Source organism: Bos grunniens, chromosome 18 (genome assembly GCF_055505025.1).
Source record: "Bos grunniens cultivar Pamir isolate PY7600 chromosome 18, Bosgru_T2T1.0, whole genome shotgun sequence".
In the NCBI taxonomy this organism is placed as follows: Eukaryota; Metazoa; Chordata; class Mammalia; order Artiodactyla; family Bovidae; genus Bos; species Bos grunniens.
The window spans coordinates 5,196,619-5,224,069 of NC_141182.1; the positions used below are offsets into that span (position 1 = coordinate 5,196,619).

The following is a 27,451-nucleotide window of genomic DNA, read 5'->3' on the forward strand; positions in this document are numbered from 1 at the left end:
ATCTGTGAGGTCCCAGGTTCTGGACTTGGCTTGGATTTGAATCCTGACTTCAACAGTTTCCACAGATGAGACTTTACACAAGTAACTTGTTGAGCCTAAGTTTCCTCATCTGAAAAGTGGGTATGATAGTTCATACTTTGTAGGAGTGTTGTTGAGTCTTAAATAACAAAAGGAAAATGTTTATCCCAGTTTCTGCCCCAAATGAAGCCCTCAGTAAATGCTGGCTGGCTCCATTTGAGGAGGAGGTGCATGGGCAGACACCATGAAACAGGTCTGATGTAGCATAAAGGTGCTTCGTCACCACCTCGTCACCTCCTCTCTGCTGAGATAAACAACACTGACCCATCCCCCCTCACGTGGGACACACCTCCTTCATGTTTCCATGCTGAAGGTGACTGGCTTCCTCCACAATCCTGAGTGCATGCCTCACTGAGAAAACGGGGTGCTCCTGGCTCTATAAGGTCTTGGCCCTTATAGAGGCTAAGCCCTTATATAAGGCTCTATAAGTCTTGGCCCTTCTCTCTGGCATTGAGTAGCTGCCTCCTCATTTATAATCACTGCACCCACTTCATGCTGGATGGAAACTGAAGGCTGCCCTACAGAGCAGTGCGACAGGCATCTCGGCTGAAACCTTGTCCAAGGGGCTGGCGCGTTTACAGCACTGTCAAGTCATCTCTTCTGCCATTTCTCCATCAGGGGTCTTGGGAAATCATAAGTTTTCACATGGAGGATATAACACGGTGAGCTGAAATATGTGTGACATGAGATGGAGTGTTTGATTTGGGACGTAGAAATTCCTTTTATTGTTATACAGTGATGTTTTATTTATTTGATTGTGTCGGAAAATGGGCTATTTCACAGAAGCGAAGCTTACAGATAGCTCAAGTTTTCCCATTTCAGCTCTGAAACGATTTTTCACTCTCATTTAATGGCAATCTTCCCAAAATATATCTCACACTTCAGCCTTCTTAATAGAAGACACAGATATTATTATTATTGAATACGTACTTTTTACTTGGCACAATGCCTGACTCTCATCAGTTTTCCCAACAACCCTGTGATACGGGTGCTCTCATAACTCCCATTTCACAGATGAGGAAACTGAGGCTTAGAGAGGTTGCATAACCGACCCAAGGTTACCCAGGGAGAAGTCGTGGAATTGAGACTTTATTCAGCCACATTATTGGAGAACATTTTGGTTACTAAGTGGCCCTAAGAACTATTAAACGTCGAAACAGGATTGTTGGAAGTCTACACACACATTTCAGAAGGGTGTCCATGACTCTGAGCATCCCTTGGCTGTTTTCTAAAAGGTGTTAGTACTCAACCTGGCAGCACGTGTTTTTGAATATTCATGAATATTCTTTGATTCAGTGTGTGTTGCTTGAGTACCTACTGTGTTGCTGTGGGTATGAGGCATGCCAGGTATTCTGGGAGCCAAGAAGTGTGAGGCATGCAGCTGTCTTCAGAAAGGGCACACGTCAGAGATACTTCGGTGGGGGGAATATGTGAATCTGGCCTCATTTATGGCTAGAAAAACCTTGAGAAAGGGGTGACTCTAATCCGCCTTTCAAGGAAGTCACCCTCCTTGCCCCTGTCCATTGCTATGGATGAGACTGACAAGTGGAGACCAGAGGTGGAAGGTAGACGTCCTGTGTCCCTGGCTGCAAAGAGGCCGAGGAAGAAACGGACAAGCTGTGTTTAAGAAAGAGTTCAAGTCTTCTGCTTGCGAGAGAAGCTGTGGTCAGAGGCCAATAGGCCTTGGGCCAGACCGAGGACTTCGGTTTCTCCAACCCATGTCTTCCTTAGATGGCAGCTTGTGAAAACAGGAAGTACGTTAGAGCCACATGTGCGAAAAAAATACATGCTCGTGTATTTCACATACATGCTTTCTCACTTCATTCCTTCACAGCTGTTAAATGCAATTCTCAATTGTAGCTCTTAAAAAAACAACCAATAGTTTGGAACATTGGTAGCATCATTACAATCAAGTATGTGGATTTCCAAGGCAATGACTTTGATATAGTTTAATGATAACTTTCTTACTTCAAAAGTAATATGTCTATAGAGAATACCAAACAATTTCTCTCAGCCAGAGACAACTCAGGTTTTTGAAACAAGCCTTCCAGTCTTCCCACACCCACTGGCCTGTCCCTTTGACCTCTCTCTTTCGAGTCACCGTCCTGCAGGCGCACCCAGCCTGGTCTCTTGATGGCTCACGGTCACCATTACGGCTGGCCTTTATGTCGCGGTGCTGGTGTAGGTCTGTGACATGGTTGAAAGTGAAAGCGAAAGTTGCCCAGTCATGTCTGACTCTGTGACCCTGGAATTCTCCAGGCCAGAGTACTGGAGTGGGTAGCCGTTCCCTTCTCCGGGGGATCTTCCCAATCCAGGGATAGAACTCAGGTCTCCCACATTGCAGGTGGATTCTTTACCAGCTGAGCCACAAAGGAAGCCCAAGAACACTGGAGTGGGTAGCCTGTCCCTTCTCCAGAGGCTCTTCCCAACCCAGGAATGGAACCGGGGTCTCCTGCATTGCAGGTGGATTCTTTACCAGCTGAGCTACTTGTGACAGTCTATTTGAGACCTTTTAAGTTAGATCTTTTTCTCTCTTTCTTTTTCATAGATAGGTGGGTGGCCATTATGTCTGGCTGCTTTCTGTGTTTCTTCTTATAAGCTCTTCCTAGTATTTTTTTTCCCCTCAATTAAGTGCTAGAATGGCTAATGACCAGGCTGGTCAATACATTTTTAGAGTTAGAGTAAGGAGGCTGTGAGTGGGGACAACGAGGCTCTCTCTTGAATTAGAGCATGAACGCTGCAGATGCCATTTGAAGGGCTGAGAAAGCATGAGTTGTCTAGAGAGGTAATTGTTTTGCTTTCTTGGTGACATCTAGCTAAGTAACGTTATTATTAGACACATTTTTCCAGAAAGTTAAAAAAGAAAGAAGAGAGGAACTGGGGGAGGAAGGGGAGGGAGGGGATGGGAAGGAAAGAAGAGTCAAGCCAGTGCTTTCTTTCCATCTCATCGTGAATTTCTCTCTTTTCATTTTGCTGTTTACAGTGGTTTAAACTTCATTGACTTGATGGTGCGCCAGGGGAATATCGACACCCCTCCCAAGACCCCGCTGGTGCCAGGATTTGAGTGTTCTGGGATTGTTGAAGCCCTAGGGGACAGCGTTAAAGGATTTGAGGTAATGTTTTGACTTCTGACTGAAAGGGTGATATTTATCTGGAATCTATTGAAATAATACAAGATTAAACAAAACATTATGCAAAATGCATTTGAAATCATCTGTAACATGTCTTCTTGTTATTTGCTTTTTAAAATTTATTTCAATTGAAGGATAATTGCCCGATAGTAGTGTGTTGATTTCTGCCATACGAGTGAATCAGCCGTGGGCACACATATGTCCCCAACTCCTGAACCTCCCCCAGCCTCGCCCCACCCCTCACAGAGCATGGCCTGGAGCCCCCCGTGCCGTCAGCGGCTCCCATCAGCTATCTGTTTCACACACGATATTCATAAGTGATAGGACTTTCCCAGTGTTTCATGCCTTTCTCAGGGACCATCTTATTACAACTCCTCGCAACAGTCTGGTGAAGTGGCCAGGGGAAACCTTAACATCCCCTTTATTCACTTTATAGCTATTAAAAAGATTTTTAAAAAGAAAAATGTTTTTTTAAAAAGATTAAGATGAATACAACTATGGATTTGGCCATGGGTTAACCAAGCGTACACCCCTCCTCTCTCTACTCGTGGCTCCCATTTCGCCATCACATCAGGCTCAGAAGTTAATTACAAAATGCAAAGGTTGGTGAGAAATAGCCTCTGTTTCTTCTAATCACTTATAAGTCATTATTTCAGACATTGAGAAAGGGCATTTTTGGATGAAAAATGTAAAGACAAAGGGTAGAGTTATCTGACAATAAGACAGAATTGGCTATGGGTTGGTGGCTTGGGGAGTAAGACAAGTCTACAAAGGGTTATTATATAATTCTGTTTTTGTACATGTACATAACTCCCAATAACAAAATTTTTAATCACTGGAAATATCCTATTTACCATTACCATGCAAATCAAATAGGATCTGGTCTATGAAAACTGAAAAACCTATGGGCAAATCAACTATACAAAATTGTGGTAGTTGAGAGCAAGAAAAGCCATTGGAAATCAGGCATAAGAGCTCTCATTAAACTTTAGTGCTTCCCCACGGAGAGACAAAGAGACCTCACACTTGAGAATCCATCATAACCAGAAACATGGGCAAGTTACTGTTTTTCAGCCCCATCACAACCCTGCAACGTAAAGATTATTATCCCCTTAGAGATGAAGTTCAGAAGGGTTTGGTAGTTTTCCATGCGGTCAGAATGAGAACAAGTAGAAGGTGAACCTGAATTCAAACCACTAGAGAGTTTTGATTCTTCCTACAGTCCCACAATCTTTACCCCTCCTCCCCACCTGCAAATGCTGCATTGGATGGTTAATACAGGAAGAAAAATCCTGTAAAAGGCAATGCCAAAATCCCCTCGGAATCGATTTTGAGCCTGCTGCTTGGTCTCAGTGCCTCAGAGCCTCAGTATACTTTGAAAATATCAATATGCTCCAAATTCATTATGATGAATGTCTGGACCCCTCAACCAGCTCATCTGTCTTTTTGTCAGTGGTTTCCAGATAACACGGCAGAAAAACGTTCAGAGAGAAGTAATTGTGCTTTTTCTTTTCTTCTATATGACTTTACATTTTCTGTCCCCAGGTAGGCAATATAACCAGAGGCAGCACCGTCTCTCCCTGAAAATGCTGCGTATAAGAAATACAATCTGTTCTTCATTCCTCCACGTGGTCCCAAAGGAAAAGAGCATACTGTTTGCTCTATCAATCCTGAGCACTGGATAAACAACCCATCATTTTAGGGATGGGTTGACCTTGGTTTATAGGGAGGAATCACTGTGCCTGTTTATATATATTTTCCCTTATGTATGATCTTTCTTTTGCTAGTTAGCCCTGGCTTGCTTATTGTCAGATTGATCCATCATCTCCTCCACCCCTCCTCCAGTCCTTTCAGCTGCACTAATAAAAGAAGCCACCTACGGGTTTCTAGTCAGGGCGTGATTGGGGAGAAAAGCCAATACTAATATGCCCTCTACTGACTTATGATTTTCAATCATGTTGGAGATAGAATTCCACACAGCAACACATGGAATAGCTAGCTGTCTTGGCTTGATCGATTACAAGGAAGCCTTGAAAAATTATTGCCGGGAGCACTGCAGAAAAGGAATCATTTGGGCTGCGTTGCCAAAAACTAATTTCTTTTCCTTAACAGAATCAAATAATGAGGTGAATTAGATATTTTTTAAAAAGTTTCCCACCTCTGGACTCTGAGATTAGGGTTTATCTGATGGCTGACCCCTCTTTTTGACGTTTTGATAATGAAATGAGAGGCCTCTGGAGCAGACAACTCTGCTGGATGGCACGACCATTACTGTCAGGGTGGTCTGGGGTGGTATGACCATCACTGTCACGGTGGTTGAGATGCTCTTTTCCCACACTCTGTTTACACCGCACGTCATCAGCTACTCTGTGGTGCTATGACAGAGCTTTAGGTTTGCATGACTCTGAAAAAGGAGGATGCCGGTATTAGACCTGAGCGATCCTCTGGTCCAAGCCATGATGTTCCTGACAGCATCCTTTGATTCTCAATGCTTCCAAGGATTGACCCTCACTGCCCATGAGACAGCCTCTCCCACCCATCAGTTTCCTCACTAGACAGCTCTTCCTCTGCTTCATGAAACTCAGTGGGTCACAGATTTAGCTTTCGATCATTAAAGTGTGAATTCCATGGGAGATCAGGAACCAGGCTTCTTAAGAGCTGGCACTGACTGTTCTTTGCTCAGTTTACATGCACCATGCCATGTAGGTTGCTTGCTTATTATTTTATTTAATCTCATAAGGAGCCGTTCCTAATATTAAACCCATGTAAGAGCCAAGGAAACTGGAACTTAAAGACCTTAGACTAATATTCCCAGACTTGGTGGGTTTCCCCTGTTGCACACTCTTATATAACTCAGTGTCTTCTTTGTAGCACTTAGGTGTAATGAATGAACTATTTGTATCTGGAGTCAGCCTCGCTATGTTCGCATCCAGGTCCAGCTGCTCTCTGGCTGCATGACTTTTGGGTCAGATCAGTGACGTGATCTTCTCTTTGCTTCAGTTTAAGTGTCTGCAAAAAACTCTCATCGTTCATCTGTAATATGGAGCTATAAAAAGAAACCAGTCTCATGGGAGGCTTTTGTTGTAGTTTGTTGAACAGAGGTAAAAGAGAAAGGCTAAACTAGAAGAAAACAGTAGAATCAATTACTAAAAAAAAAAAAAGTAAACTAAAACACAGATATATGGAAGCCATTAGTTTACTGAGAAATCACTGTGACAGTAACAATTTGAATATTGCATTGAAGAGTCACAGTACAAGCCTAACGTCAGATAGCAGAATGGTTCCATTGAACTACCACTTGGCAACTCATAAGCTGTTCGTGATGGTTTACTTTGTATTTCCCTTGAATAATGATATGTTATGGGGGGGGAAAAAAAAAAAACTTAGCACATGATTATAACCACTTTAAAGGGAAGACCACTCTTTTCTTTTCTGCCTGGTGTCTGGCTATGTAAACCACTGATTTAAAAAAACCGCAGTCTTCAGCCCTGCCTCATCCGATCAGGAGGTAAACCAAGTGACAGCCTTAGGACAACGCCTGCCGTATAATACGTGTGCTCCTCACACCCGCGGGCAGTCTCCTATTTCTCTCTGAGCCTGGTTGCTTTTATTCAATTCCCTGCACTCAGATTTACATGACTTTTCTGACGCACCACGTTTCACATCTAATGCCATCGGTAATCCGGTGCTAACCTTTGACGCAAATACTGCAGTGAACTAGCCTGGCAGGGAATCAATACGGGCTGGGAGAGAACCAAAGAGAGCAGACTGACTCCCAGCCCTGCCCCTTTGACCCTCCACGTCCTGAAACAGGGAGATTAGATGAGAGGTCGGATCGGTAATGTGACCTTCTGACGCTAACATTCCAAGGCGTGCAACGTGGTGCACGTCGATATTTATGCTCCGGAAGAGGGATACAGACCGGGGCTTCCATGGCCTCTGGGAAGCTTGCAGAGATTGGTTCAGAGCATCCACAAATGCCTCAAAAGGCAGGTGAGGTGAAGGTGTGCATATTTTAGGGTTTGAGGTTTCTTTTTTTCCCCCCCTGGGAAGGACTCTACAGTTTTTGCTAGATCATTAAGTGTACTTGAGAAATCTCTCAAAAAAGACTAAGAAACCTCCACTCACGCCGTGCTTCCCTCTCGCCAGATCGGGGACCGCGTCATGGCATTTGTCAATTACAGCGCCTGGGCAGAGGTAGTGTGCACACCTGTGGAATTTGTCTACAAGATCCCCGAGGACATGAGCTTCTCTGAGGCCGCTGCCTTCCCCATGAACTTCGTCACCGCCTACATGATGCTCTTCGAAGTCGCCAACCTCCGAGAAGGGATGTCTGTGCTCATACACTCGGCTGGCGGCGGCGTGGTGAGTGGGCTGCTGTGCGTCCTCCTCCCCGAGGTCAGGGTGGAGAGAGTGGAGTGACACGCGGTTGATGATGTTTCTTTGTGAGCTGTGTCCATTCGTAGAGATGATCACTGTGGTTCTCCTGAATCTCACGTGAGTGGCAGAGTTCATAAGGACGAATGTGTTGGGGTTAATGTGAGCCTCAGAGATGGTTTCTCTGGAGTTTGGAAAGATCTCTTAGATGGTGTGTCTCAGTGGTGGATTCTGTAGAGAAGCACTCACTCTCAGCCTTGGCATCCCAGTGAACCTTCATGTCAATCACTGTGAGATGCTCCGTAGGTCATGTACTACTAACATTATCTGAAATGCCAAAATGGCGGAGGCTTTACTCTTTTCAGTAAGTTGCCACAAATTCGTGATACTTCCCAGAGTAATGGTGTCCTTGTTCATTTGTGTTCTGATATATTTTCTTGAGTGGCAGGGAGGCAGATGGAGATTGTACTAGCACAGTGGGAATGGCACTTTAACCTAAGTCTACCCATGAGAGCGGTTGCTTGTAGGAATGTCACCTGTAAGGCATGTTTTGACAAGGGAAGAAATAAAGGAAATTAAAATTGCTGCCCTGGAGCTCAGGAATGGCAGAGATTTCTTTCATGGTTTGGATGGATCTCAGTACCAGTCACATCATATGTACTGCCAACCTGCCCCAGGGCAAGCACTGTGTTCCCCTAGGTGTCTTGGGGTTGGAGGAGAACTCCAACCTTTGAGAATGAGAGGTACTTGTGCTCAGTCACTAGTCATGTCTTGACTGGGAAATTCCATGGACAGAGAGTGAGATGTTACTCACTAATTCAGTGACTGTGCATTGAATACATACTACGTCTTGGGCTCTATGGGGATAGAGATTAAAAAGAGAGGGTCTGGATACACTGTCCAGTAGGGCGTGAGAGGTTCTTGGGGTTGAGGATTCTGTTGTTTTATGAACTCAGAGATGAACTCTTAGGTTGCGTATATCTTAAAGATTTTTTTCATTGGTGGTTCTACTAAGGTTGTTTTTTTTTGTTTTTAATCTTGGCTTTCTACAACTACCAAAACCTTATATACTGTACAACTCATTTCTGGTTTTCCTTTCCAAGAAGACAAGGAATGCCTTTAAGAAGAATATCTTCAATCACTTTAGCAAATTTGCCAATGTCTTTTGACCATGAGTAAAGATACAATAAAAGTTAAATATCCCCCAGAAAAGAAATGGATTTCAGTGCCAGTGAATCTGTTAACAGCAAGCAAGCCATTTAGAACGCTGGTATTTATGAGCTCGGTGTGCTCGGCACGTAACGTGTGAGACCTGTTTTCCTTTTATCAGCCTCAGTGCCAGGCTTTACAGTGGAGCTGGATTCAGTTCTGCTGAGAGTCTGTGTCGAAACATCGGCATTGACGTTGTTTGGTTATATGTTTTGATTTTTTGTTTTTCATTTGAGTTTGTTCTTCTTGGAACCAAGAGAAATGTATCAGGGACCTGGGTCTCACAAAAGAGAAAAAAACGTCTTGGGAAATAACAGAAGTTCTTACCATGCCTTATTCTGGGCTCACAGACACGAAAGGACTAAACTCTGAACTAAACTAAAGGACAGTAAGAAAAAAAATGTGAAACAGGAAGGAACTGGGGAGGGGACAACGAGGGTAGATAACTAATGGGGCATATAATGCAGGCTTTGATGTCTTATAGCTTTGCTGAAGCTTCTTGGCTTCCTAAGAGTGGGTTGTGCAAAGGGAGAAAAATGATCAGCCATGTGCACTTGTGTTCATTTGATGGAGATAAACCAGTCACCAGGAAAACCATAACCAGTACTGGGGTGTTTGTTAGTTACTTTGCTTTTGGCCAGGCCATGCAGGCTGTGGGATCTCAGTTCCTCCACCAGGTATCAAACCCATGCTCCTGCAGTGAAAGCCCAGAGTCTTAACCACCGAGCCACCAGGGAAATCCCAGTGCTGATTTTAAGGCCAGGGATAATTATCTGTCGTTTCTCATAAGAAATGTATGCTGACATGTAATGAACATCCACTCACAGAACAGTTACCATAAATGCAACTTCTCCTGTGATGCTGCTTCTTATGGTGTGCTTGTTTCATAATCTAATAGCACTAAGTAAAGCAAAGTTTAGTGAAAGTGAATAGCCTGGGGCCAAAAGGATGTGGTCTGGCTAAACCCAAGGACACTTGAAGGGTGGGGTTGGACTTCCAGCTCTCAGGTGCTTGGGTCTCTAAATAGCATTTTTCCCAATCAAGATTTGATGGGTGGTATGTGGCATGGGGGCTTCCCGGGTAGCACCAATGATAAAGAACCTGCCTGCCCATGCAGGAGACAAAAGACACGGGTTCGATCCCTAGGTTGGGAAGATGCCCTAGAGAAGGGCATGGCAACTCACTCCAGGGTTCTTGCCTGGAGAATCTCATGGACAGAGGAGCTTGATGGGCTACGGTCCATAGGGTCACAAAGAATCAAACATAACTGAAATGACTTAGCATGCACAAATACGCATGCAGCATGGAGTTCAAGGTTACCATGAGAGGAAAGTCTTTTTGCCAAGCACATATCCACATATGTGAACACTCAAGTGAGATGGGGTGGACTTGACACAGTCTTATAAAAAACCAACAGGTTCTGAAGGGAGCCCAGACCATGTCACCACCCCATGGTGGAAAGACCAGCGGGCCACCTCCGGGGCAGACCTAGATTCCTCCCAAGAAGACAGCCAGCCACTGCCCTCATGATGGGGGGGTGGGCTCCCTGGGGAGTACTTTTCATGAGCTATCTGTGATGCTCTGGAAAGGTACAGGGTGTTGCCCATCACCATTGGATAAATTTGGCTCAGCTGCAGTGGGCAGCAGGAGACATGAGACATGGGTTCAACCCCTGGGTTGGGAAGATCCTCTAGAAGAGGAAATGGCAACCCACTCCAGTGTTCTTCCCTGGAGAATCCCATGGACAGAGGAGCCTGGTGGGCTATGGTCCATAGGGTCACAAAGAGTCAGACGTGACTGAAGCGACTTGGTGCACAGCACAGCTGTGGTAGGCAGGGTGAGTCTCTCTTTCTCTCTCCATCCCTGACTCCCCCCACCCCACCCCAGACATCCACGTCCTAATCCCTTATACAGCAAAAGGGATTGTGCAGATGGGATTAAGGAAAGGACCTTGAGGTGGAGAGACCCTTCTGAATTATCCAGGTGGGTCTGATAAAAAGAGTCAGAAGGAGATTCAGAGCTGTTACACTGATGGCCTCAAGGATGGAGGAAGAGACCATAAGCCAAGGGCTGTGGGCAGTCCCTCGATGCTGAAAGAGACAGAGAAAGGGACTCCCCTGGAGCTTCCAAAAGGAACACAACCCTGCTAAAAACCTTGATTTTAGCCTCAGGCAACCCATTTTGGATTTCTGATCTCCAGAACTGCAATATAAAACCTCTGTATATAATGTAATATATATCCTATTACAATATAAAACTCTGGCAGAATAAATTGGTTTTATTTGTTTTTAGCCATGGAACTAGATGGTAATTTTTTGTAGCAACAATAGGAAATGAATTCATAGAGCTACTTTCTCTGGGTTGTTTCCCTTTTCATGGTGAAAAGCCAGTAATAAATTGCAAAACTAGGATTCACACCCTCCTTTGGCTGATTAGAACACACTTCTCTTTCCACTCAACAGCTCCATCATTCATTCCTTCATTTATTCATTCATTCAACACATATTTGTTCATCTTCTACTTTAGTGCCAGCTATAGACATTTCTAAGAGCCAAAAAGGCTGTGGCCTGGGTATATGGTTCCTAACTTGATGATGATCAGATGACAAATCAGATTCAACCTAATTAGGATAAAGTTTGCTTAACTGAGTTTATATAAAGTGTGTAGTCCTCATGGTACCAAGACTTCTTCTGTCTGACTTTATCAGAGGCTGTGGAGCAGAATTTGCAGACAGGAAGTGAGAAATGCCAACCTAAACGTGATTTGGAAAGAAACTTTAATATCGTATAGGGAAATAATTCAATCCAGAGCCAGTCACTTTCTCATCTAAATTGCCCAAGTCTCCACTGCTGTATCCGATCTCTGAAGATGCTGTTGATTTCCTCTGACAGTAGCAGAGTCAGATGGTCTGAGAAGATAACACACCTAATCAAATCTCTGTGTGTACTCAGTCACTCAGTCGTGTCCAATTCTTTGCAGCCCCTTGGACTCTAGCCCGCCAGGCTCCTCTGTCCATGGAATTTTTCAGACAAGAATACTGGAGTGGGTTGCCCACTTCCTACTCCAGGGGATCTTCCCAACTCAGGGACTGAACCACTGTCTCTTGCATCTCCTGTGTTGGATTCTTTACCAGTAGTGCCACCTGGGAAGCCCCAATCAAGTCTTTGTCAGTCGCTCAGTCATGTCCGACTCTTTGTGACCCCATGGACTGTAGCCCGCCAGGCTTCTCTGTCCATGGGATTTCCCAGGCAAGATACTGGAGCGGGTTGCCATCTCCTTCTCCAGGGGATCTTCCTAATTCAGGGATCAAACCTGTGTTTCCTGCATCGGCAGGTGTATTCTTTACCACTGATTTGTTACTGCTACATCATAAATGCAGTAAACACTTGTGAACCAAAACGCTGTTGCAAGCCATTTTTTATGGCCTAGAAAACGTATATGCTGAGCTAAGGAGAGTCCCATCCTTGATTTAATCTCAGAAAAAAAAATCACTCCTAGGGATCTTGTAAATTTCAGCCTAGTAAGCCGTCTTTGGCGGTCTTGCTCATGCCATCCCACATTCTGAATATTGTTCCAGGTTTCCTCTCTGCATCTGGTGTGCATTATTAGTTGAATGAGGCCCCCTCTTCAAGGCCCTGTGACCGTTTCACCCATATCCCCCTCCATCATCCCATGGTCCAGCTATTCTTAGTCTGTACTCGTCAGCATCCAACTAGAGGGTGCATGCATGAGATCTCAGAGCCAGAAGGAGACAAAGACATCCAGTTGTGTCCCACACCAGTTGTGTACCAGGGTCATTGTAAACAGAATTCATGTAGCCCTCGTAACAACCATCCCCAAGAGAGAGTACGTAGCAGGGAAGACTTCAGACCATGAGTTCTAGAGCTGGGCTCCCTGAGCTTAGTCCCAGCTCCATCTTCCAACCCCTTGGAGAGTCGACTTTCTCATTTGTAAAGCGGGGTAACATTATGGCCAGCCTCAGGCGGTACCTCTGAACTTGAAGCAGTATACTTGCACGTGATAAACACCCAGTAAAAATGAGTTATTGTAATTTCCCAGATCCAGAGTTTCAGAGTTGTTTCCAAGCCCACAACCGTTCATTAGATGGAAGGATCAAATTTGAACTCGGAATTCCAGGGCCAGGAACTCCCCCATCCATCGCTCTTGAGATTGCCCCACAGAGCCGGCCTCAAAACTGTCTGCACCGCCCCTGTCTTCTGTCTGCCCCCTACCCTATGCCCTGGATAAGAGGGTCTACACCATAGCAAGACCTCCGAATCCCCAGGAGCCTACAATTCTTGGAAACGGAATCTCTGAAAATTTTAAGAGGATAAAGTGCCTCTGTCATATCCTTAAATATCCATGTCATATCCATGAATAATAGAAGAGATGATGATTAACTGCATCTCAGCCATCAGCAGGAAGGGCTGTGGCCTGAGGACCCCCTGGGATGCATAAGACCCTCATTCTGTAACCGCTGACCCCTAGAAACAGGCCCTCACCCTCCTAAATGTCAAAGATGCTGCAGAGATGTGTCGTGGCACCAGGCCCCACCTCCCTGCTTCTGGAAACCTCTGATGCTGGCTGCCACTGCCTGACTTTCACAAGTCAGCAATATACCTTAGGTTAAGAAAAACATATCTAAAAACATTTCTTCCAAGCTGGGTCTATGTCTGGATAAGCCTCACTTGATCTTTATTTTTAGTTGCTTTTAACTTCTTTACAGTAAGTCATGAGTGAGCCAAAGAAACTATCTTTATTATAAACATTATAAAGGTTAAATTTGGCCTCTGAGACAGAGGCTTTGTTTATTCAATATTCGTTGAACATATATATCACATCATGAGGGAATAAGAGCTGAAATAGAGTCCAGTAATTTCCATACAGTGGCTGTGAGGTAGATACTGTTTCATCCCCGTTATAACAGAGGAAATTAAGACACAGAGAGGTTGAGTTACCTCTTTCAGGTCACCCAGCCATAGAGAGGATGGGCTCGCATGTGTACTTGGGTCTCTTTGAATATAGAGCTCGTGTTTTTTAAGTACTGGGAGGCCATGTGCAGAGAAACCCAGCTTCTGCTTAGAATGAAGTGGAATGGATTCCTCTCTCTGGGTTTTGTCGGTGAGCTTTCCCCCCACCCCAGGAGCTGAGGACAGCCTGGGGGGTTACTCAGGAGAGTTGAGCTATCTTCAGGAGGAGGAGGGGGCCATCCGTTGATACAACCAGCCTTCCAAGAGGCAGGCAGATTTAGTGCTGGAGCATCTCCTCTTGTTAATTTCCCAGCTGGAAATAAGCTGTAGGCTGCCGTGTCCCTGAAGGCAGGGATGGTGTGAAGTCCTCAACACTATGTCCTGAGCACACAGCCCAGTGCCCAGTATACCGGGGTTACTTGCTGAGTATTTGCAGAGGGAATGAAGGAAGAAAGGGGCAGAAGGAATGAAGGGGGAAAAGGCAGCATTTATGTTAGTTATAGAGACAGTACAGAACTTCAAGTGCTCAGATTCCAAAGTTTGAGCTGGTTTTCATCCTAGCTTCTCTGTTTTCCAGGTGAGAGACCTTGAATAAGTGCTTTAACTCCCTTGGATCTTACTTCTTCATCTGAAAGAATGGATATAATATTGATCTCAGTTTTTGTACAGCATTTTAAAAGAGGTTTATGGAGTGGGCTTTGCAAGCTAACCGGCATACAGGAAAGTCCAGTGTCAGCTGCTATTATTACTATTATCATCATGTTATTATTATCACTCTCTGGTTAGAAAATATTACTCAGTGCCACTGTGGTACTTAAACAGCCAGAAGCAAGAGAGCAACAAATCATACAGTCAGCGGGCGGCTGGTTGTTGGAACCTGGAGCAAGGGGCAGGTAAAGCTGATCTCAGCATCCTTTGTTCATCCTCCCAGACAGGTGTCTGCACAATGATCTCATGAATTAGCGGGGCTGTCACACAAGCCCCTTTTCAAGCATCACTTTCCTCAAACACATAAGACATAATTAGACATGAAGAAAAATGTACCTCCGTAGTTCCAGCCCTTGGACATGCGCTGAGAACTCCAGACAGACAGACTAGTCTTGCTGAGTTTATATAACCCCAGGGACCCATCCACTTCCCAGCAACACACTTGAAAGGCCACACTTGCTTTTCAGAATATTATTGCCCATATTAAGATGAAAAAAAAAAAAAACTGTTCAGCTGGGCAAGTGTGCAGTATACAGCAAGAAGCAGCCTCGCCTGTTCTCATGGGCACCCACCAGGCTGTCAACCGTTGTCCCCGCCCTCTACCCATCCCCGGCTGGCCACTGGTCCCTCTGACAGTGTCCATCCTGTGGCTCACTCTATGAGAAACTCCAGAGAATCCCCCACGCAGTCCCTGTTCAAACCGCGCTTGGGCTCCTCAACCATTTGACTGGATAGAGAGATGAACTCTCAGCCTCACCTTTGCTCACACCAGCCCGAGTCCTTCTCGCACCCTGCTCCCCATTGTTCCCACCCTCCACCCCACACTTGCTCATAATCCCCTGCCCTCCCCACCGCCAGCCCCTGCCTCTCTCATCTCTCTGTGCCTGGCTCTGCCTCTGTCTGCATCTGTCTTTCTCTGCATCTCTATCTCTTGCTTTTTTTTCCTCTGTATCTTTCTGTCTCTGTTCTTCCCTCTCCATTTCTTTCTGTCCTTCCTTGCTTTTATCTTTTTCTCGTTCCTTCCTTTTTTCTTCTTTGCTTTGTCTTTTTCTCTCTCCCCTTCCTTCCATCTTTCCTCCCTTCTCTCTCTTTCCCTTTTCCTCCCTCCCTCCCTCTCTCTTTCTTTCTTCATCTATCTAGTACAAGCCCTGAGGATAGGTAACTGTGTCAGTCTCTGGGTGTTATAAAGTGAGCAACATTAACCCAATGCCTCTGTCCTGAAGCCTGCAGTCTCATGGATATAATACATCTTTACCAATCAGCAATGGTGGTGGTGATAGGCACTAAGCAGGGAGTAAATGGTGTTGTGACTATAGAATACAAGGTCTAAGCGCCTAGTCTAGGGGAACAGAGATGACTGTACTTAGGAACCAAACTTAGGACTGCTATTTAAGGATGACAAGGAGCTGGGGAGGTGTAAACAGTGAAGGGAAGAGGTTAGGAGGTTACAAGAATAATCAACAATGTGGAATCTGCATATGTTCCGGAAACTGACCAGAATGTGGCAAGAGAGGAGAAGAAGAGAGAAAGAAGGGACAGTGAGTGAGTGGCAGGTGAATGACCACATGGCAGCATGACGACCATTTTTTTTAAATTTTTTTTTAATTTTTAAACTTTACATAATTGTATTAGTTTTGCCAAATACCAAAATGAATCCGCCACAGGTATACATGTGTTCCCCGTCCTGAACCCTCCTCCCTCCTCCCTCCCCATACCATCCCTCTGGGTCGTCCCAGTGCACTAGCCCCAAGCATCCAGTATCGTGCATCGAACCTGGACTGGCAACTCGTTTCTTACATGATATTTTACATGTTTCAATGTCATTCTCCCAAATCTTCCCACCCTCTCCCTCTCCCACAGAGTCCATAAGACTGTTCTATACATCAGTGTCTCTTTTGCTGTCTCGTACACCGGGTTATTGTTACCATCTTTCTAAATTCCATATATATGCGTTAGTATACTGTATTGATGTTTTTCCTTCTGGCTTACTTCACTCTGTATAATAGGCTCCAGTTTCATCCACCTCATTAGAACTGATTCAAATGTATTCTTTTTAATGGCTGAGTAATACTCCATTGTGTATATGTACCACAGCTTTCTTATCCATTCATCTGCTGATGGACATCTCGGTTGCTTCCATGTCCTGGCTATTATAAACAGTGCTGTGATGAACATTGGGGTACATGTGTCTCTTTCCCTTCTGGTTTCCTCAGTGTGTATGCCTAGCAGTGGGATTGCTGGATCATAAGGCAGTTCTATTTCCAGTTTTTTAAGGAATCTCCACACTGTTCTCCATAGTGGCTGTACTAGTTTGCATTCCCACCAACAGTGTAAGAGGGTTCCCTTTTCTCCACACTCTCTCCAGCATTTATTATTTGTAGACTTTTGGATCGCAGCCATTCTGACTGGTGTGAAATGGTACCTCATAGTGGTTTTGATTTGCATTTCTCTGATAATGAGTGATGTTGAGCATGTTTTCATGTGTTTGTTAGCCATCTGTATGTCTTCTTTGGATAAATGTCTATTTAGTTCTTTGGCCCATTTTTTGATTGGGTCATTTATTTTTCTGGAGTTGAGCTGTAGGAGTTGCTTGTATATTTTTGAGATTAGGTGTTTGCATGACGACCATTTTATCCTTATCCTAAAAGCCATGCAGGGTCATGGGAGGGTTTTGAGCAGAAATTTAACCTGTGGTTGACAGTTTTATAAGATTCTGTATTGCTGAAGGGTGAATAGATTTGAGTGGGTCAGGGTGGAATCTGGGTGATTGAGGGATGGCCAGAGTGTCCTTCAGCTTCTCTTTAGAGTAATTAGAGCTCTGGATACCTGAATGCCAGAGATTCAGGCATGTAGGGCTCTATCCTTTGGTCTGACAACATCACAGTGTAGTCCTAGGTAAGCCTTTTCCCATCTTGTGCCTTAGGTTTTCCTGTAAAATGAGGTAATGCAATGCTGCTTCTGTAAAATAAGGTAGACCAGATGTTTCTCCTGTAAACTGAGATAGACCCATTGGTTTCTAAGGCCCGATGTCATGCTCTCTTGTGATGTGGCCAATCTTTACCTCCTAGATGAAAACTTCCTTACCTATCACTCTCACCAGCGCCAACTCCCCTCCCTATTCATCCACTCTCACCATGATTCTCTTCTTTAAATTCATAAGAGTCAGAGGAACAGTTAACAGTTGTTAAATGTTCAGTCTTTGGAACAGACTTCCTGGGTTTGAGTCCTGCTTTCTATGACTTACTACTTAGCTGTTTGTTAGTTTCCTTGTGTATAGTAGAGTTATTATACTTATCTCATAGTGTTGGGAGGCTTGAATAAATTAATATATGTAAAACATGTAAACAGTGCCCAAACCTAGTAAGTACCCAAACGTTACCTAATGAAACTGTAGGGGATGCTGTGCTGTGCCATCTAGAACACCCTTCAGAACAGAGGTACACATTTTCCCGAGCTGCCGGAAGCTTTGGCTACTGATGACTCACGGCTGTGTCCCCTCCCCAGTAATAGCTGTCGAGGGAGGGAGCTGCCTTGCTCAAGGTTTCTGCCCCTTGCTGGGGCAGCCCCTGTCTACACTGTTGGACGCAGGGCTACAGAAACCCGGCCCCCTTGCATCCATGGAGACAGCTCTGAAGGACTAGAGACAGCTCTGTAGGACTCACCCATCTTTGAAACAGTTGTGGGACTGGCATGATCATCTTTTGCAGGTGTGCCACAGCTCAACTTCTCTCTCTGCCCAGTTCTGCTTCCCTCACTCCTTTGCAGATGCTGTTCCCACGAGTACTTCCCAATAAGCACTCTGCACGCAGGTCTGCACTCAGAGTCCTTTTTCAGAGAACCTGGCTCTCAACAGTTATTGTGATGACCGTTATGAGTTATCATCATCATATCATCATACCCCGCTTGCCTGCCTGGTTGCTTGGTTGAATTTCCAACAATGATCATCCTTTAGACCTTGCTTCTCCACCCTGTGCTTAGTTCTGGAAGCTTATCTTCTCTCCTTTCTGAGAATCCTTCCTGTTGTCTGGAGCACTGCTGAGTGCCCAGAAGCAGCTCGTAAGTGCTGGTGGGCTGAATAAGTGTGTACACAATGGGGCTGGTGCATACTTTCTTTCTCCTAAACCATTTGGGCTCCACTTGATATTACTAAACCCAGGATATACACCAGACAAAACATCAGAATAACTTTGCAATATGGCCCCAAGCTGGGAAAACTGGGCCCTGGGCTTTCAGCTCTTATGGTGGGGTTTGCTTTTAGTATCAGGAAGAAAGAAATAAAGCTATTCCGGGCTTGGCTTAAAGAAGAGAAGCTCAGATTAAAGGCGTATTTCTCTTTATTTGGGCAAGCTACTTAACCCTCAGGACCTTGGTTTCTTCATTTTTGCAATGAGGATGAAAGTGGAGATGTGAGTAGTCAGTGATTAAATTCATATAGAGCTGTGGTTTCCCACAGCATGGCTCCTAGACCATCAGCATCACCTGGAAGTTGTTAGAAATGCAAGTCCTTGGGTCTCACCCCAGACCAACTATGGAGTCTGAAACTCTGGCATGGAAGCAGCAGGTCAAGAGACAGAATCTACAGGCAACTCTCCAACCTGAGTTTTAACAAACCCACCAGGGGACTCCAATGCAAGGTCAAGTTTGAGAATCAGTGATACGGAACTTCTAATAAGCCTGACACTCGGAAAATTCAATAGGAATTAGATATCACTGTCATTTGGGTGGTGGTGCATTGTAGTGGGTAATGCACGTGAAATGTCATGCATTAAAGAAAGAATTAGTATTCATTTCAGTCTTCTGTATTAGTGTATGCTAGTTTAGGTTTAGGGCACAGAGGTTTAAACTCAACCAACCTGTATTTGCATCCCAACTTCGACAATTTACTGGATGATCTTAACCAAGGTGCTTAATCTAAGTCTCAGTTTTCCCGTGTGTAAAATTCACATCATAGCACAACCCTCCTCAGATTGGTATGCAGTTAACAAGAGAATGGAATCCTTAATACAACATCAACCCCAAGTGAGAGCACGGTAAATGGTGACTGTGATTCTATCCAAGTCACGCCCTACGTCAAAGAGAAGACATAACGGCATAATTATCCTGTAACATTTCCATGTTTGCTCATAAAAGCAGATGTAGGACCCAGCTTGTCGTGTGTGCAGGAGGGAAGTCCTCATGAAATGGTACCCATCTGTGTCACACTGGAGTGAATGGTTATTTTCAAAGTCTCAAAGCTGTGAGCTCTTCCGCTGTCGAGCTTTTCTCAATCCCATGTTGCTGGGCTGCGTGCCCGCCTGGTGGAAGGACTGACTCTTGATAGGGGAGGGAGTCTGTGGTCTGAGAGCAAGGGACGCACTTTAGTGTAAAACAGCAAGAAAAATAGCCCACAAGGAATATTTGGACACTAAGGATGCTTTTTATCCTCCTCGGCTTCATTGCTTACTTTGTATCCATAAAATCTGTCTGGCATTCGTGTCCTGTTCCTCTGCCTGGAGCAGGCATTCATTTTTGTGAGCTGGCAGAAGAGGTTCAGACCAAATACTCAGCCACTAAGGAAAGAATATGTCTACTCATGAGGTTAGGGCTCTGGCCTTGGCACCTGGATGTGGGTTCAAACCCCAGCCCTGCTACTTGCTGATTATGTATCATCTCTTTTACAAGTCTCATTTTTTCCCATTTGTAAAATGAGAAAACTCATTCAGTATTTATACAAGTAGTCAACACAGCACATGACGCCCACTTAGCTATTTTTAATTGTCCTGTTGGAAATGATGTTAGACTGTCCAGCATGGATTTAAGGAGACAGATATTCAAATTACATAAGCGTGCTTGTTTTTGCACTTTTTTTTCTGCCTTGTTATTCTCAGGCTAAATCGGGGTTACGATAACTTCACTTCAAACCGGGAGTGAGCTATATGGATTCACGTTGATGAATGGCAGAAACCAACACAATACTCTAAAGCAATTATCCTTCAATTAAACATAATTTTTTTTAAAGTTAACCATCAACTCCAAGCCCTCTTGCATGACGATGACACGTTTCCCCAGGCATCTCTAATTGCTCACATGTAGCTCTGACATCAGCTGGTGGTGGCCTTTTACTCCCTCCTTGCTGACCAAGGACCATCACCCCCACCAACAGTGGTGATCCTGGGGGCAGTGGAGGGCCACCTAAGGGCCCCCTGTTCTCTGTTATAAACGTCGAGCCGTGGTCAGGCTGAGTCAGGGGTATGGGGATGCCAGGCATGTCAGCGAGCTGACAGCAAGTTCCATTGGGCTGTCAGCCTGTCTCCTGAACACCCTGCCTTTCCGAGCTGGGGCTTCATTGTTCTGACAAGAAGACAGAGGCAGGGGACCTTGGTGATGGGAGGAGCCTGGAGGCTTCTTCCTTGGGAGGTGACAGTGCTGAGCTCAGCCTGGGGCTGGGATGTGGTGTCAAAGTAAGAGTCCAGCTAATGCAAGGTCAGGTCTGGACTTGGCTTTTATGGAAAGAGGGAGTGGTACCTTGAGTGTTTTGCACTGCAAGGAGGTCAAACCAGTCCATCCTAAAGGAAATCAGTCCTGTATATCCATTGGAAGGACTGATGCTGAAGCTGAAGCTCCAGTACTTTGGCCACCTGATGTGAAGAGCCGACTCATTGGAAAAGACCCTGATGCTGGGAAAGATTGAGAGCAGGAGGAGAAGGGGATGACTGAGGATGAGATGGTTGGATGGCATCACTGACTCAGTGGACGTGAACTTGAGCAAACTCCAGGAGACAGAGGAGAATGCTGCAGTCTATGTGGTCACAAAGAGTCCGACACAACTTAGCAACTAAATAACAACAACAGCAATAAAAAGTGATACCCAAGACTGTCCATCAGGGGATGCTATCAAGGGCTTTCGAAATCAGGCTAGTCACACTTTTCCAAGGAAGGAGAACTCTTCCCTGGGGCTGAATAAACCTGAGAGTCCATTGAAACAGAGTGATATATACAGGTGCCCGGCCTGTGCTTGGTCCGGGAGAGGCCTCTGCAGGGACAGAGATGCATAAGACAGCTCCTGCCTTGTGAGGACTCCCAGCTCTCTGGAGGAGATGGATAAACAACTGCATACATGAACTAGAATGTGGAGTCTGCACTAATCGAAGCACTTGGGAGAAAGAAGGGTTAATTCTCTATGTGGGAGGGATGCTATGTCAGCAGAATTCTTACAGATAAAGGTGAGTTTTCCAGGCTGCCGGGAAACATGGCACAGAAGGTCAGGGAAAGCGTGGAGCTAGCTGCAAGTAGTGTGTGGGCAGTGATGAGTGAGGAAGGAAGACAAGGCTCCCTCACAGGGGCCCTGAGCTGCCTGTCACGCTGGTTTCCCAAGACCCTCCCCCACTCGTACTCTCAGCACCACGATTTGAGTTTTATTCATAACTCTTTGAACAGACAAACTGATGAATAAATGAGATCCAAGATAATACCTAGTAGCAGTTTTTAAATTTAGTTATAAAATTTCAATTTTTCAAATTTTGTGAATTGTAATGGCAACCCACTCTGGTATTCTTGCCTGGAAAATCCCATGGACAGAGCAGCCTGACAAGCAAAGAGTCAGACCCAACTGAGCAACTTCATTTTCATACACAAATTTAAGCACAGGAATGTATGTGTTGCTTAATTTTTTAAAACACGTGCTGCCAAGTACCTTGCACTCATTTTGTGTGGCTGACGACCACCCTATGTGGTATTTACCATTATCATCAACCCGTTTTGCGGTTCAGGATACTGAGGCTTGTGGAAGTGAAGTTCCTTAGCCAAAGCCACATGGTTGGCAAAGACGGAAACAGGATTCACACTCAGAAGGGTCTTTCTCAAAGCCTGTATTTAAACCTCTAAGGCAGGTCTGGAAATAGGAAGGAGACAGCAGGCAAGGTCTACCCATCTGCTCAGGATTTCTGCCTACCTGCCTATTTTTGGCACACTGAAGGGACCTTGCTACAAGCTGTTTCCTTTGACGGTGTATGGGGTCACACTGGCCTCTGAGAAGCCAGGTGGGCAGTGCGGGGCAGGAGTGAAGTCTGTCGGGGTAGAGGGGAGGGGGCGTGGTACGCACCAAGCCAGCTTGGAGGGACAGCCACTTTCCCCCACAACTCTCCGGGGCCCCAGCAGAAGGTCAAGCCCAGTAGGGTTGCCAGATTTAGCAAAATTCAGATTTGATCTGGCAATCCTTCCTTCCCAGGGGCCACCAAGCTCTCACACAAAAACTCCTAAACCTTCCAAGGAGCTAATTACACCAGTGAGGCTGAAATCCTGGATTTGAGGAGATTAAGGGATGCATCCAGGCAGGAATGCATTAAGGAGGGCAAATATTTTAAGCCCCAAGAGATGCAACTGAAAGGAGCCCTGTTCTCTAGAGCCCATCCCCACGATGACAGAGTGGCTCCGTGCAGTGCCGAGACCTGGACTTCCCTTCCCAGGGCCAAGCAGAGGCTAGTCTTCCCACCTACCTACCACCCCCCACCTCCGCCCCCAGAAACCTGCCACTGCTCAGGGCTCTTCCCCATTCCCCCAGCCCCAGGACAATGGGGAAGAAGACTTCCTCTGCCAGAAGGTACAGGAGGCAGGTTGTTGCCCCGATTCCTTTACCCAGCAGACCTCACTGAGCACTTGCTATGTGCCAGGCAACATGTTAGGTGTCTAGAATGCAATGGCAAATAATGGGGATAGGCACACAGCCAAAGATCAAACAAATATATGCACATGCGGACATACGTTATATATATACACAAGCACACATATGCTGCTGCTGCTGCTGCTGAGTCGCTTCAGTCGTGTCCGACTCTGTGCGACCCCATAGACGGCAGCCCACCAGGCTCCCCCATCCCCGGGATTCTCCAGGCAAGAACACTGGAGTGGGTTGCCATTTCCTTCTCCAATGCATGAAAGTGAAAAGTGAAAGTGAAGTCGCTCAGTCATGTCCGACTCTGTGCGACCCCATGGACTGCAGCCCACCAGGCTCCTCCGTCCATGGGATTTTCCAGGCAAGAGCACTGGAGTGGGTGCCACTGCCTTCTCCCATACATATGCATATATGCATACATGAATGCATACTACATGATATACACCTGAAAGGATCAAGATGCTATTATAGAATAATCACAGAGGAAGACGCACTGCAGATTGAATCATCAAAGATGACCTCACTGAGTGGGTGACATTTAAGCACAGACAGGTTGCAATTACATGAAAAGCAAGAAAGAAGTCCATTGCAGGCTTTAGGAAACAGTGAACACCCAAGGCAGGAATTACTGATGGTATTAAGTCACTGGAAGAAGATTATTCTTGTATAGTCATGATTGTTTGGAGAAACATCCATAGCCTCAGATATGCAGATGATACCACCCTTATGGCGGAAAGTGAAGAAGAACTAAAGAGCCTCTTGATGAAAGTGAAAGAGGAGAGTGGAAAACTTGGCTTAAAACTCAACTTTCAGAAAACTAAGATCATGGCATCTAGTCCTATCACTTCATGGGAAATAGATGGGGAAACAATAGAAACAGTGACAGACTTTATTTTCTTGGGCTCCAAAATCACTGCAGATGATGACTGTAGCCATGAAATTAAAAGACACTTGCTCCTTGGAAGAAAAGCTATGACCAACCTAGACAGCATATTCAAAAGCAGAGACATTACTTTGCCAGCAAAGGTCCGTCTAGTCAAGGCTGTGGTTTTTCCAGTAGTCATGCATGGATGTGAGAGTTGGACTATAAAGAAAGCTGAGCACCGAAGATTTGATGCTTTTGAACTGTGGTGCTGGAGAAGACTCTTAAGAGTCTCTTGGACTGCAAGGAGATAAACCATTCCATCCTAAAGGAGATCAGTCCTGAATGTTCATTGGAAGGACTGATGCTGAAGCAGAAACCAATACTTCGGCCACCTGATGTGAAGAACTGACTCATTGGAAAAGACCCTGATGCTGGGAAAGATTGAAGGTGGGAGGAGAAGGGGATGACAGAGGATGCGATGGTTGGCATCACCGACTTGATGGACATGAGTGTGAGTAAGCTCTGGGAGTTGGTGATGGACAGGGAGGCTGGAGTGCTGCAGTCCATGGGATTGCAAACAGTCAGACACGACTGAGCGAGTGAACTGAACTGAACTGAACTGAATCACAGCATTGTCATGCCGAGATCTAGCTTGTTACCCACTAAGCTTTAGATGCCCCCTTGCCCAGCCAACCCCCCTGAGGTCAGTGTATAGCCCCAGCTCATGCCATCAGATTCCTGCAGTTCTCTGCCTGAGGTCGTTTTCTGGTTTGCAACTTGGCCCTGGCTTGATGCAAGGTGGAAGTGTCTAGGAGTTAATGCCCCCAGGAGTGTCCTCAAGTGCATGATGGGAGTGGGCAGATAAATCCCTGAACTGGGAGAATTACCAGGTGTGTCCTGTGTGGTTTAGAAGATCCCCACTAGAAGTGCACTCCAGCTAGTCACTGGGCTAAGCTGCTTTATCGGTTGATAGGTTTTCCTCTCTCCTGCCTCACTGCCTTACTGCTTCATCTTACTTCCGGGATCAATTGCCAAATAAACCATGTGCACACATATCTTCATTTTAGGGTGTCCTTAGGGGGAAGCCCAAACCTTTGAACAAGTCATGATCGGCCAAGATGAACTCAAGCACTTCTCTCCATCATCTGCTGCCACCTTCTTCATCTCTAGCCATACTCTTCTGTTCATCTTCCCCTTGCAACCATGCATTTTCACTCCCGACAGCCTTTGCCAGCTCCCCTTATTTCTCTGACAAATTCCTGTTCATCATGTAAAAATCACTTCCCCATGGAAGCCTTCCCTGCTTTTCCATTTCTACAGCCTCGACAGTTTGAATATTCCCAACCATTCAAAACAATGATGTAAAAGAATGTTTCTCAATTGTATTATGGATAATGCCTTCATCAGACCTCATGCATCCATTTATCCATCCATCCACCCGTCACCTACATCCATATATCAGGTACTGCAATTGTTCTCCAGTCTTCTCATCTAAATCTTGAGGTTCACAGTGAATCTTAGGCATCTCTCTGCTTCTAGCATGTCGTACAGGGTCCAGTTGGAGTGAGTGGGTGCTTGGCCATTTTTAATTGTTTGATCTAATTAAATTGATGAACTTCACCTGTTCCAGGCAGACAGCATCTGTGCAATGATAATGAGATTCCTAATTACACAGAGAAGGATACGTTTATTAAGTATGTGGAATTAACAAATGACCATGTTGTCAAAATGTGAACCACACGTAGACACTGTTTCATTACTTAAACTAGCTTGTCAGCTGTTAAGTCAGGAACCACGATGGATTTCCCGGTCCCTAAATGTATCATTCAAGGCAGAGACGGCCGTCGGCTTGCTCTACTTTATCAGTCCGTCGACTCTCTCTGCTTTATCAGTCTGTGGACTCCCGAGTTTGGAATTCCTGCTTTGCCTCCCACATCTCCTCTTTAGAACTATACTAAGCTGGCGGACCTCATAATTTATACTGGTAGGGTTGCCATGTCAACTATAGGATAGAACCCTATCTACTGGCAGTGTCTAATAAGGAAATAATCTAGGAGTTAGTCAAATGAGTGGCAAGTCTGTATTCAAACACTGACTGTCTAGTCTCTCCAACATTGGGCTGGACACAAAGTACGCAGTGGCAGATAAAGCAGATACAGACCCTGCCATCTGAAACTTACCATCAAAGATCTACATTCCAAGATGGTCACTGAAATATGGCATTATAATTTCCTCCAAGATATGGACTGGTTACAAGGAATTATAGTGTATCCCACAATAGAATATTCCCCAACCATTCAACATAATGATGTTAAAGAGTGTTTCATGCCCACGAATGTGCTCATGGTGTAAGCTTAGAAAAAAATAATCAGGGTACACAGTGGTATATTCAGTGTGATTTCAATTCTGTAGACAACCAGATACTAACCTATACATGTCAGACAACTACTGGGACAAAAGAGTCAATTTATGTAGCGTATTTATCTCTGAGACTGGCGTGATGGTTGGCATTTTTATTGTTTTCTGTATTTTCCCAATTTCATTCTTTATGAGGAACACTAACATGTGCGGCTTTCAAATAATATTTTTTTTAAAGAGCTTAGAGGAGATCAGCATGCTGCTGCTAAGTCGCTTCAGTCGTGTCCGACTCTGTGCGACCCTATAGACGGCAGCCCATCAGGCTCCACCGTCCCTGGGATTCTCCAGGCAAGAACACTGGAGCAGGTTGCCATTTCCTTCTCCAATGCATGAAAGTGAAAAGTGAAAGTGAAGTCGCTCAGTCGTGTCCAACTCTTAGCGACCCCATGGACTGCAGCCTACCAGGCTCCTCCGTCCATGGAATTTTCCAGGCAAGAGTACTGGAGTGGGGTGCCATTGCCTTCTCCAAGAGATCAGCATAGATCCTGCTAAACGTGCCATCGAGTTCTCTCACCTACCTGGAGAATTTACTAATGTGATCAGTTTGTGCCGTGCTTGGGGAAATAATAGCTTCAGTCTTACCTAGAGCTTTCAGAGAATGAGGAAACATTTAGGAAACTCTGGACCCGTGAGAGCTGTGTACCTTTGTAAGCGCCTTCATTGACTGCAGCCTATAAATATTTGGTGGCTGAAAGCAGTAGGTGTCGGGGAGGAGGGAGGGGACAGAAACCACGCTGTCCCCTGCTCCCTCAGTCCCCCAGGCTTCTCACAGGTCAACCCGCAGCCCCTGAGTGCCACATGGCGGCCTGGGTGTAGATCTTGCTGGGGAAACAGGTGTTGAAATCCTTAACTGTCCTGCTGCCTGGTGCTAGGCCGGATGCCCAGGCCTCCATGGGGTCACATTCTTCTTTCCTCACACCCACCTTTAGCAGGGCACTGCTACCATGCATGCGTGAGAGGTTAGGGTTCTGAGGACTCATAGGACTGGTCCATTTCCAGATGGCTGATGAGTGTGGCCAGGGGTACCCCAAAGGCCAGAACCTCCCAC

At 45.4% G+C, this 27,451-nt stretch overlaps 1 protein-coding gene and 1 non-coding gene across 2 annotated transcripts in view; one reads left to right on the forward strand and one right to left on the reverse strand.

Annotated features, from left to right (window-relative positions):
• Positions 1–27,451, forward strand: part of VAT1L (vesicle amine transport 1 like) — a 166,179-nt gene that overhangs the window by 28,128 nt on the left and 110,600 nt on the right. Inside the window, exons 2-3 of the mRNA XM_086350033.1 lie at positions 3,062–3,191; positions 7,359–7,574. Of these exons, the coding sequence (XP_086206159.1) occupies positions 3,062–3,191; positions 7,359–7,574 (346 nt within the window). The remainder of the gene's footprint in view (positions 1–3,061; positions 3,192–7,358; positions 7,575–27,451) is intronic.
• Positions 6,540–6,701, reverse strand: LOC147352964 (small nucleolar RNA SNORA15). The gene has a single exon (XR_015146728.1). It is a non-coding gene; the product is annotated as a small nucleolar RNA SNORA15 (small nucleolar RNA).